This window comes from Hylobates moloch, unplaced genomic scaffold (genome assembly GCF_009828535.3).
Source record: "Hylobates moloch isolate HMO894 unplaced genomic scaffold, HMol_V3 SCAFFOLD_2, whole genome shotgun sequence".
NCBI classification, from domain to species: domain Eukaryota; kingdom Metazoa; phylum Chordata; class Mammalia; order Primates; family Hylobatidae; genus Hylobates; species Hylobates moloch.
In genome coordinates, this window is record NW_026652277.1 from 57,058,143 (window position 1) to 57,070,885 (window position 12,743).

At 38.4% G+C, this 12,743-nt stretch overlaps 1 protein-coding gene across 4 annotated transcripts in view; it reads left to right on the plus strand.

Moving 5' to 3' along the window:
* CDKL2 (cyclin dependent kinase like 2) overlaps window positions 1-12,743 on the plus strand; it is an 87,321-nt gene that overhangs the window by 39,993 nt on the left and 34,585 nt on the right. For 3 of the 4 annotated variants that reach the window (XM_058433842.1, XM_058433838.1, XM_032150011.2), the window contains exons 11-13: window positions 775-898; window positions 1,124-1,230; window positions 11,085-11,173. In XM_058433842.1, coding sequence (XP_058289825.1) covers window positions 775-898; window positions 1,124-1,230; window positions 11,085-11,150 — 297 coding nt within the window. In that variant the 3' untranslated portion in view covers window positions 11,151-11,173. Of the gene's footprint in view, window positions 1-774; window positions 899-1,123; window positions 1,231-9,270; window positions 9,465-11,084; window positions 11,174-12,743 lie in introns of those variants that run through there. The other variant, XM_058433849.1, reaches the window with a different exon arrangement.

Below are 12,743 nucleotides of genomic sequence, written 5' to 3' on the forward strand. Positions count from 1 at the left end.
GAACCTCAATAACTTAATGTCATTATACATATGTTTGTGTGTATGTAGTTCATTATACATACATATGAATACAGGCCTGTGATTCTCGAATGAAAAATATTGGAAAAGTGTCAAATTCATAAGGATGCAGAATTGAAGTGCTGCTGCTATTCCTCACTATTTTTTCTGACTTTATCAACTGTGAAATAATAGTACTAAGAAAGATCAGGAAAATGATTGAAGTTAAAATTCTTTACTTAATAAATTGTATTCCTAGGAAGATAGTATTATATTCTAACTCTGAGGAGCAAGACAAGGACAAATACAGAAAAATGAATAGCAAAATTTTATTGGGAAAGTGAAAAATAAGCTAGGGGATGATATACATGTGAAGATAAACTGTTCAAAATTTATGAAGGCAACAGCAACTATTTGCTGAAAAGCCTAGGAAGCGTTATAAGGCCCGACCTTGCTGGCCTGAAGAACCAGGGCATCAATGCCCATCTTTTAACCTTTTACTACTTGCTGGGACTTACACACTGATAATTGGCAAAGGGAGAAGGAGAAACTCATAGCAATCAAGTTATCTACTTGTTAGCAATTTTAATGAATTTAATGAGGAAGTCATTTGAAATAATTGGATAATTTTTTTGTATTATTCGTGTCCTTCAAATTTTTTATTATAGACCTTCAATTTCACAAATTTTAGGATATGAACATAGGAGTTACAGAAGAAGGAAAGCCTAGCTAACCTTGAAACTAATTCTTTTTTGTTGACTATGTTGATGATATTAGGTCTCTAGTGAAAAAAGCCTCTTTTGGGCAAGTAAGAAAAGAAGAGAATACTCCAGGACAGATGTCCATTTGCCTGAACTAAACTATAATCATCTCCCTGAACTAAGAGCATTGGAAGGCATAGGTGTGTTGATAATGCTTTTACTTTGTATAGTCTGTTTCGATTATTTAAAATGTATGTTAAATAAACAGAATTTAAAATAAAACTTTTTATAGTAACTTTACATATTTAAGTATGTAAATACCTATTATAATAAGTACATACTGAGGAACAAGTAGAGAATGTGAAAAACTAAAAACTAACAAAATGTCTAATATTTTCACTGTGTTTATGGTCATTTCTATCTAGCTCGAAATTCCAGGCTAACAAAGAAAGAGAGCAAAATTCTTTCAGAATCTCGAATTCCTTCTCTGGCTGCTATTGACCTGCACACCCCCAGTATTACATTACATCAGGTACAGAAATACTCTTTATAGGATGGACAGAACTCGGGTCTCTCTCTTACTAGTAAAGTATTTTAGGGAGAGTTTGCTCTTAAGAGTTGTGCAGGTTTATTGGTGGGATCTATAACATTTTGCTTGCTAAAGTTTGTTTGATTCATTGCACTTAGTGCCTTTACTACGTATATATTTACACAAACATTTCCTAAGTTCCCATAATACTTTTTTTTTTTAGAGACATGGTCTCACTCTGGTGCCCAGGCTGGAGTGCAGTAACATGATCCCAGCTCACTGCAGCCTCAAACCCTTGAGCTTAAGCAATCCAACTACCTCAGCCTCCCAAGTAGCTGAGATTACAGGCATGCACCACCATATCCAACTAATTTTTAAATTTTTTGTAGAGATGAGGCCTTGCTATGTTGCCTGGGCTGGTCTCAAAACTCCTGGCCTCAAGTGATCCGTCTGCTTTAGCTTCCCAAAGTGTTGGAATTACAGACGTGAGCTATGGCTTCTGGCCAGTAGTCCATTTTTTATAGGTTAAAAATGTGTGTGTCTGGGTATGCAGCCTAGCTACAGTTTTTGTTAACTACTGGGGTTTTTTTATATTTTGTCGTATTTCACTATATTAACTCCAAAGTAATAAACAACCTACCTTTCAAAGGGAGAAACTCTGGAATTGTTTTTATTCTTCCAAAATAGATTATCTATTTGACATTTTTTCCCCAAGACAATCCATTTTATCCATGTTAAAGATTTGCTATTCCATATAGTCATTTTTTTCTATCATTGCTCTTAACTTTTCAGAATATATGTGTTTCTATTACCTTTATATCAACAGCCATATCACTCATTTTTACACTGAGAAAACTGGCAAACTTAAATCTCCTGAGCCAACCATAACTAGCTACAAACTTTGGCTATGGACATTGTACTTTCCGTTTACTACTTCAGACAGATTTTTCACCTTTGCTTGAAGCTAGGCAACTTTTGTTTTAGAATTAATTCTCCGCCCTCATTATTAACACATTTCCATTTCATAGAGATTTCCTGTATGTTGTTCTTTATCCATGGTGATGCTTTTTCCACTGTTAACTCTTTTTTTATTTTTATTTTTTGAGACAGAGTCTCACTCTGTCGCCCAGGCTGGATGCAGTGGTGCAATCTCAGCTCACTGCAACCTTTGCCTCCCAGGTTCAAGTGATTCTTGTGCCTCAGCCTCCCGAGCAGCTGGGATTACAGGTGCGTGCCACCACACCCAGCTAATTTTTGTATTTTTATTAGAGGCAGGGTTTCACCATGTTGGCCAGGCTGGTCTTGAACTCCTGACCTCAAGTGATCCGCCTGCCTCGGTCTCCTGAAGTGCTGGGATTATAGGCATGAGGCATTGCCCCCAGCCTCACTGTTAACTCTTTAATAGTTCTGTAGAGCTCTACAAAGGAGTAGTGTTACTGTGAGGATAACAAATTATCTAGAGATGCTGATGAAAGGGTTTATTGCTGTGATTGCTTTGCCTTATCTCTTGCCAACAATTTCTATAGCAACATTTAATTAAAACTGAACAAATTCCTGTCAAGTGAAGAGATAATCACTGTCACAGATTCCACATTTAGGAACCATAGAGTATCAATACATTTCTTATATACTTCTTTACTTCTTTTTTTTGAGACAGGGTTTTGCTGTGTCATCCAGGCTGGAGTGCAGTGGCAACATCATGGCTCACTACAGCCTTGATCCCCTGGGCTTAAGCAATCTTCCCACATCACCTTCCTGAGTAGCTGGGACACAGGCATGCACCAACACACCTGGCTATGAGCCACTGTACCTGGCCTCTTTTTTTTTTTTTTTGGACACATGGTCTTGCTCTGTTGCCCAGGCTGGAGTGCAGTGGCATGCTCATAGCTCACTGCAGCCTTGAACTCCTGGGCTTAAGCCATCTTTCCACCTCAGTCTCCCAAGGAGCTGGGACTATAGGTGCAGGCTACCATGCCCAGCTAATACAATTTTTTTTTTTTTAGAGATGGAGTCTATTTATCTATTTATCCATTTTCCAGCTGAGGGACAGTTGAGTTGTTTGCAGTTTTTGACAATTAAACGTGAAGTGTTATATAAACATTTGTAAATGTTTTTTTGTGTGAATATACAGTTTCACATTTAGTTGGTAAATAACTGAAAATGGATTTGCTGGGTCACTTGGTAAGTATATGTTTAACTTTAGAAGAAACTATCAAATTTTTCCAAAATGTCTGCACTATTTTGTATTTCAACCAGCAATGCATAATAATTTCAGTTGTGCCTTATCCTCACCAATACTTGGTTTGTCAATTTAATTTTAGCCATTCTAATAGGTGTGAAGTGGCATCTCATTGTGGTTTTAATTTGTATTTCCCTAATGACAAAGATGTTGAGAATCTTTCCATGTGCTTATTTGCACATGAAAGAGCTGTATGTCTTCTCTGATGAAATATCTGCTCAAATCTTTTGCCCATTTTTACTGGTTGTTTGTTTTCACATTGTTGAGTCATTAGTTCAAATTAGTCCAGTTTTTCTAGTGGGATCCCCTTCAAGGTAGCTTCTGTCTCCTTTTGACAAGTCCTCATCATTCTTTGAGGAATTCCTTGCTATCTGGCACAACAGATAATGCAGATGGATTTGTACCAGCCTGAAATCAGCCATCTCTCTAAGGATCCCTAGTTTCCTTTAGTAGAAAATCATATTTGGAAATTAAGATCTGGGCTCTAGGTGTGTCCATTGATTTGGGGGGAGTCATTGTTCCAAGGCCCTCTTAGTGGACAGAGCTAGGTACACAGACATATGTATATACATACACATTTACTATGAGTTTATTTCTATTTCTACCTATGGTTACTGAAATCTACAAAGATACCTCTAATTGTGAATCCAACACCCAGGTTTGGCCTAGTTTACTATTCTCTTCTTTAGCAGTGAGAAATTTAGCTGTATGTTATTCCACGTATAATTTAATATATGTACTTATTTGATTAATTATTTTATATATATCTAACCTCCTATTACTGCTACTGTGATTTCCCTTTTTTAAAAAAGATATATTTGTCATGTTTTAACATTAAGGTTTTGTTAGCTTCATAAAACAAGTTGAGCAGTGGTCTCTCTTTATTTCCTGAAAAAGTTTAATAAGTTGGTGTTATTGGTTCCTTGAATATTAATAGAATTCACTGGTGAAGCCATCTATCCCAAGAGCTTTATTCTGAGGAAAGTTTTGGATAATTTTTTTTTTTTTTTGAGACTGAGTTTTGCTCTTGTTGCCCAGGCTGGAGGGCAATGGTGCGATCTCGGCTCACGACAACCTCTGCCTCCTGGGTTCAAGTGATTCTCCTGCCTCAGCCTCCCGAGTAGCTGGGATTACAGGCATGTGCCACCACACCCGGCTAATTTTGTATTTTTAGTAGAGAAGGTGTTTCTCCATGTTGGTCAGGCTGGTCTCGAACTCCCAACCTCAGGTGATCCGCCTCCCAAAGTGCTGGGATTACAGGCGTGAGCCACCGTGCCCAGCCTGATTTCAGGTTTCAATTTCTTTTTTTCTTTTTCTTTTTTTTTTTGAGACAGAGTCTTGATCTGTCGTCCAGGCTGGAGTGCAATGGCGCTATCTCGGCTCACTGCAAGCTCCTCCTCCCAGGTTCATGCCATCCTCCTGCCTCAGCCTCCCAAGTAGCTGGGACTACAGGCACCCGCCACTACGCCCGGCTAATTTTTTTGTGTTTTTAGTAGAGACGGGGTTTTACCGTGTTAGCCAGGATGGTCTTGATCTCCTGACCTCGTGATCTGCCCGTCTCGGCCTCCCAAAGTGCTGAGATTAGAGGCGTGAGCCACCACGCCCGGCCTCTCAATTTCTTTAAAAGATACAGTGCTATTTAGATTTTCTGTTTCTTCTTGTGTCTCTTTTGGTAGGTTGTTTTTTTTTTTTTTTTTTTTTGAGACGGAGTCTTGCTCTGACGCCCAGGCTGGAGTGCAGTGGCGCAATCTCGGCTCACTGCAAGCTCCGCCTCCCGGGTTCATGCCATTCTCCTGCCTCAGCCTCTCCGAGTAGCTGGGACTACAGGCGCCCGCCACCACGCCCGGCTAATTTTTTTGTATTTTTAGTAGAGACGGGGTTTCACCGTGGTCTCGATCTCCTGACCTCGTGATCCGCCTGCCTCGGCCTCCCAAAGTGCTGGGATTACAAGCGTAAGCCACCGCGCCTGGCCGGTAGGTTGTATTTTTTAATCTTTTTGTTCATGTCATACAATTTTTAAAATTTGTTGGCATGACGTTGTTCATAGCATTCTCTTATTGTCCTTTTGTTTTGTTTTTGATTTTGAGACGGAGTCTTGCTCTGTCACCCAGAGTACAGTGGCACAATCTCAACTCACTGCAACCTCTACCTCCTGGGATTAAGTGATTCTCCTGCCTCAGCCTCCCGAGTTACTGGGATTTCAGGCATGAGCCACTACACTCGGCTAATTTTTGTATTTTTAGTAGAGACAGGGTTTCACCATGTTGGCCAGGCTGGTCTCAAACTTCTAACCTCCAGTGATACACCCACCTCAGCCTCCTGAAGTGCTGGGATTACAGGCGTGAGCCACTGCACCTGGCCTCTTATTGTCCTTTTAATATCTGTAAGGACTGTGATGATTATTCCTTATTTATTTTTACTTATTATGTTCACTTTCTTTTTCTCGATCAGTATAGTTAGGAGTTTATCAATTTTGTTGTGTTTTTCAACAAAATCAAGCCTTTGGCATTGTTAATTTCCTCTGTTATCTGTCAGTTCCCTATTTTATTGATGTCTCCTCTTAGTTTTCCCCTTTTACTTACTTTGGGTTTATTCTCTCAATTTTTCTAGGTTCTTAAGGAAACCCATCACTTGGTCACTTAGTTTTTTGTTTTTTGTTTTGTTTTGTTTTGTTTTTGTAATGTAAGCGTGTAAAGCTACACATTTCCTCTAAGCACTGCTTTACCTTCATCCTACAGCTTTTGATATGTTGTATTTTCATTTCTATGCTTACTGAAATCTACAAAGATACCTTTAATTCTAATCCAACATCACAGAGTTTGGTGTAGTTTACTATCCTCTTTGAGAGTGAGAAAATTAGCTGTATGTTATTCTATGTATAATTTAATATATTTCCTTATTTGATAATTATTTTGTATATATCTAACCTCCTATTACTGCTACTATAATTTCCTTTTTTTAAAAAAGATATCTTTGTCATGTTTTAACATTAAGGTTAGTCCAGGCTGGGCACAGTGGCTCACACCTGTAATCCCAGCACTTTGGGAGGCTAAGGCAGGCAGATCACAAGGTCAGGAGATGGAGACCATCCTGGCTGACATGGTGCAACCCCATCTCTACTAAAAATACAAAAAAATTAGCCGGGCGTGGTGGCAGGTGCCTGTAGTCCCAGCTACTCGGGAGGCTGAGGCAGGAGATTGACGTGAATCTGGGAGGCAGAGCTTGCAGTGAGCCGAGATGGTGCCACTGCACTCCAGCCTGGGCGACAGAGCAAGACTCCATCTTAAAAAAAAAAAAAAAAAAAAAGGTTAGTCCAAACGTTTTCTAATTTCCCTTGTAATTTCTTCTCTGACCTATGAATTATTTAGAAATGTTGTTTAATAGCGAGGTATTTGAGGTTTCCCTAGATATCTTATTACTGATTAATTTGTAATTTAATTCCATTGTAGTCAGAGAATACACTCAGTGTGATCCTGATTTTTTTAGATTCAATGAGACATGTTTTATGGTCTACGGTCTATCTTGGTGATTGACTTTGTTCCCTTGAAAAAATGTATATTCTTTGTTGTTGGATTAATTGTTCTATAAATGTGAAATTAGATCAAGGTGGTTAATAGTACAGTATTCTTCAGATCATCTATGCTCTTAATTTTTTTTGTTTAAGTCTATCAGTTCTTGAAAGAGTGCTGTTAAAATCTTTTATTATGTTGTAGAATTGCCTATTTCTCTCTTATATCTGTTTATTTTAATTTAATTAATTTATTTATTTCAAGACAGAGTCTTGCTTTGTTGCCCAGCTGGTCTTGACCTCCTGAACTCAAGTGATCCACCCATATCGGCCTCCCAAAGTGCTGGGATTACAGGCATGAGCCACCATACCTGGCCTATATCTATTTATTTTTGCTTCATGTATTTTATTATTTTTTTTTTAGAGATGGGGTGTCACTGTGTTGCCCAGGCTGGAGTGCAGTGGCATGATCATAGCTCACTGCAACCTTGTATTCCTAGGATCAAGCCATCTTCCCCCATCAACCTCCTGAGTAACTAAGACTACAGGCACAGCTCACCACATCCAGCTAAATTTTTTCTTTTTTGTTTTGAGAGATAGGGTCTTGCTCTGATGTTGTGGCTGGCCTTGCTGTGTTGCTCAAACTCCTGACCTCCTCCTGAGCCTCCTGAGTAGCTGGGATTACAGGAGTGAGCCACCACGCCTGGCTGCTTTATACATTTTAAATCTCTATTATTAGGTATTTGCACATAATTGTTTTGTCTTTCTGATACATTGTACCTTTTCTCATTATGAAATGCCTCTCTTTATCTCTGGTAGTGGTCTGTGCTTTGAAGTCTATTTTATCTGATATTAAAATAGCCATTCCAAACTTCTTATACGTATGTTTGCATAGTAAATCTTGTTGATTTCATTTACTTTCACCCTATCCGTTTTTTATATTTATATTTAAAATGTTTCTTTCACAGACAGCATATAAATAGGATCTTTCCTTTGTATACATTCTGTCAGTCTTTGCCTTTTAATTGGAATGTGTATTCGTTTATTATTTCTGCTACCTTAGAGATATGGTAGTCCCCCCTTATCTATAGTTTTGCTTTCTGCACTTACAGTTACCTATGGTCAACTGTGGTCTGAAAATGTTAGTGGAAAGTTCCAGAAATAAACGGTTCTTAAGTTTTAAATTGAACACCATTTTGAATAAAGCTTGAGCTGTCCGGCTCTGTTCTGCTCAGGACATGAATTGTCCCATTGTCCCGTGTATCCGTGCTGTATACATGTATGCTACCTACCATTTTATTGCTTAGTAGCTGTCTAGGCTTTCAGATAAAAAAAAACACAATACTATATATTTAGGGCTTGGTACTATCTGAGGTTTCAGGCATCTACTGTGGGCCTTGGAACATATCCCTCATGGATGGGGGGGACTACTTAACACACTAAATTAATATCCATTTATTATCTCACAGTTTCTGGGTCAGAAGCTAGGGCACAGCTGCTTCTCTGCATGAGTCTCACAGGTGGAAATCAAGGTGTCTGCAGGGCTGCATTATTTTCTGGAGGCATTAGGGGAGAAACCATTTCCAGGTTCACTTGGGTTGTTGGGCTAATTTAGTTCTATATGGTTTTAGGGCTGAAGTCCCTCTTTCCTTGCTGGCTAACAGCTAGGGGTTGTTCTCAGCTTCTAGATGCCACCCACATTCCTTGGCTCATGGCCCACTTCCTCTGCCTTCAAAGCTAGCAACAGTGGTCAAATCTCTGTTACACTTGAATCCCTCTGACCACTCCTTCTGCCACATCTCTGACTTACTCTGATGCTAAGAGCTCACATGATTACACTGGGCCCACGAAGATAATCTATCCTAATTAGTAACATTTAACAGCTAATTAGTAACAATTAACAGCTAATTAGTAACATTTATTCCAGGTACAAAGTCCCTTCATATCGGTACTGAAATTAGTTTGATTAACTAGCTAGGGACAGGAATCTTAAGGGCATAGCTTTACAATCCTGCTGACCACAGAATGTTTAGACCATTAACATTTAATGCGATAATTGATATTTTTGGATCTAGTCCCTTCTTTTTATTATTTGTTTTCTGTTTGCTCCTCTGTTTTTCCTTTTCAGTTTTCTTTTGTTTTTGAATAGTTTTAGTATTTTTTCAGCAATATCTTTTTATATTTTTTTTAGTGATTGCTCGAGGAATTACAATATACATCACTAATTTTTCATAGTCTACATTGTACCCCTTGAAACAAAAAGTAAGAATTGCCCATCCATTTCTCCATCTTCCAGGAAAGACGTTGGTTTTGAGGTTGACATACCTATAAAGGACAGTAACTACCGTGTCTTCCACCGCTTTGGCAAAACCTCAGATGTGTGGTCTTCTGGCCAAATGTCTATGATTTCATATGTTGGAGCCTTTATTGTATCCCTGGGGGTTGCAGCCGTCTGTAAGATTGCTGTGGCTGAACCAAGAAAGAAGACATATGCAGATTTCTACAGAAATTATGATTCCATGAAAGATTTGGAGGAGATGGGGAAGGCTGGTATCTTTCAGAATACAAAGTGATTTTGGAATGCAAAGGATTTCTTTGGGTTGAATTACCTAGAAGTTTGTCACTTAACTGTGTTCCTGAGCTATGAAACATGAATATGTGGTCTAAGAAATAGTTTCTCTTGATAAATAATTAACAACAAAAAAAGTAGGAAGCCTTGCAAGCATATTCCCTTCTCCCCAGTTTGCACTTTAAGTTAGAACTTCATATGTACTACATTTACATGTCTTCAGAACCCCAATACGTTATGTGTTTTGTTTTAAACAGTCATAAATAGTTTAAACAGTTTATGAGAAAAAGTTGTCTTTTATATTTACCTAGCTCTTTACCATTTCTGTCGGTCTCTCTTTTTCCCTAGATTTTCCTCTGGTATTATTTTCCTTCAGCCTGAAAAACTTCTTGTTAGCATTTCTTGCAGAGCAGGTCTGATGGTGACAAACGTTCTTCGTTTTTCTTCATTCGAGAATGATTTTACTTTAATTCTTGAAGTATATTTTATTGGATATGGAATTTGGGTTGACATATTTTTGTTTTTTTGTTTTTTTTCCTCCCAGCACTATAAAGAAGGGATTCTTCTGTCTTCTGATCTCTGTAATTTCTGGTGGGAAATTCTCAGGCATTTGAATTGTTTCCCTATATGTAATGTTTCATTTTCCTTTAGCTGCTTTCAAGATTTAATTTTTATCTTTTCTTTTCATTGGCTTAAATATGATGTATCTAGACACAGTTTTCTTTGAGTTTGTCCTGTTTGGGGTTTGCCAGCCTTCTTGAATCTTTAAACTTATATATTTTACCAGATTTGAGGAGTTGTTGGTCATTGTTTTTTGAAATTTTTTTTTCTGCCATAATCTCTCACCTCTCCTTCTGAGAGTCTAACGATATGTATGGTAGACCATTTAGTATTTTCTCATAGGTTCCCGAGACTCTGTTCACTTTTTCCTAATCATTTTTCTTTCTATTCTTCAGATTGGGCCATTTCTATTCATCTATCCTCAAGTTCTCTGACTTTTTACTTTATCATCTTCATTCTGCTATTAAGCCCATCCAGTGAGATTTTAAAATTTCAGATACTGTGCTTTTTAGTCCTAAAATATACATTTGGCTCCCTTTTATGGCATCTATTTCTCTGCTAAGAATTCCTATCCCTTCATTCATTTCAGGTATGTTTTCCTTTACTTCATGTAGCAGAGTTATAAGGGCTGCTTCAGAGTCTTCATATGATGGTTCCAACAGGTTTTTGTTTTTGTATTTTTGTAATAAGTAGAAGAGATGGGCTGTAGTGGGCTTACACTGCCTTGGCAGATCAGAAGTATCTTTTAACATATGCATAAGCTAAGATCAAAGAATAACATCCACTCAGCAGTAATGTTTGGGACTAAAGAAAAGGAAAAGAACAATGTCCCCTTACTTCATTCTTTTCCATGTAGGCAACTTGAGCTATGGATAGTTAATTATAAACATCTAATATTTGAACAAATAGAATTGAAATTTTGGGGAAGTGGAACTTTTGCAATTACTGAGAACATATGATGCTGTATTATTAATTTATAGGTATCAGGACCTCCCCTGTCAGATGATTCAGGGGCTGATTTGCCTGAAATGGAACACCAGCACTGAGAACCATTTTGGTTCTGAACTGGGTAGGTGTGATTTCCCATACTTAAAGCTGTGCGGCCTTTCACAGGTACTATTTTGTGGCTTGCTGAATACCAATTTTTCAGCTGAAACCTTCTCCAGTGATTGATTCCATGAGAACTTCTGATAGAGAAAGAGTTGTGCCACTTAGAAAACCAGAAGTAGTATTTATCTCTGAGATGAAATCCCTTTTCACAGAGCATACCTCTCTTGCTCTTAAACTAATCTCCTGCATTTTATTGGATATAGTAATGTGAATTTAGGGTGACAAGTGCTCAAGAAAGATATATACCTATCTCCCTTATCAGTCATTTGCCCTGTGGGCCTGTAAAGCAAGATTGATTGATTATAGTGATGCCTCGCTTAATGTTCTGAAAGATGAGTCCTTAGGTAATTTCACTGTTATGCTAACATCATAGTTTACTTACACAAACCTAGATGATATAACCTACTATACTCCTAGGCTATATGGTATAGCCTATTCCTCCTAGGCTACAAGCCTGTACAGCATGTTACTGCACTGAATACTGTATGCAATTCTAACACAATGGTAAATATTCATATATCAAAACATAGAAAAGGTAATGCATTGCACTATGATGTTACTAACTACAATGTCACTAGGCAATAAGAATTTTCAGCTTCATGATAATCTATGGGACTACCGTTGTATATGCAGCTCATTGCTGACCTAAACATTGTTATACAGTGCATGATTATACTTGGCAATATTTTTCCCAATAAAGAGAGATCAGTGCTATACCAAATTATTGACTTCCTTTTAAATATAACTTTTTTAGTATTAAAAAATCAAAACAAAAATCAGACTTTTTTTTTTTTGAGATGGGATCTTACTGTGTTGTCCAAGCTGGAGTGCAGTGGTGTGATCTCGGCTCACTGCAATCTCTGCCTCCTAGGCTGAAGCGATCTTCCCACCCCAGCCTTCTGAGTAGCTGGGGCCACAGGTGTGTGCCACAAAGCCCGGCTAATTTGTTGTATTTTTGGTAGAGACGGGGTTTCACCATGTTGCCCAGGGTGGCCTTGAACTCCTGAGCTCAAGTGATCTGCCTGCCTTGACCTCCCTAAGTGCTGGAATTAGAGATGTGAGCCACCATGTCTGGCCAATCAGACCATTTTGAATGATAATTTATTTGCTCAAGCAAGTCATTCAATGTTTAATATCTCATTAACTGTGTAAAATATTATGATGATAAATTCCCACATTCTCACAACTGTATTTATTTATTTATTTTTTTGAGACGGTGTCTTGCTCTGTCACCCAGGCTGGAGTGCGGTGGCACGATCTTGGCTTACTGCAACCTCCAAGTGATCCCTCATGCCTCAGCCTCCTGAGTAGCTGGGATCACAGGTGTGTGCCACCACGCCCAGCTAATTTTTGTATATTTAGTAGAGATGCAGTTTCACCATGTTGGTTAGGCTGATCTTGAACTCCTGACCTCAGGTGATCTGCCCACCTTGGCCTCACAAAGTGCTGGGATTACAGTCATGAGTCACCATGCCCAGCCCCTAACTGTATTATTGGAATTAATCTGTTAACCTTTACAAAGGATTTTG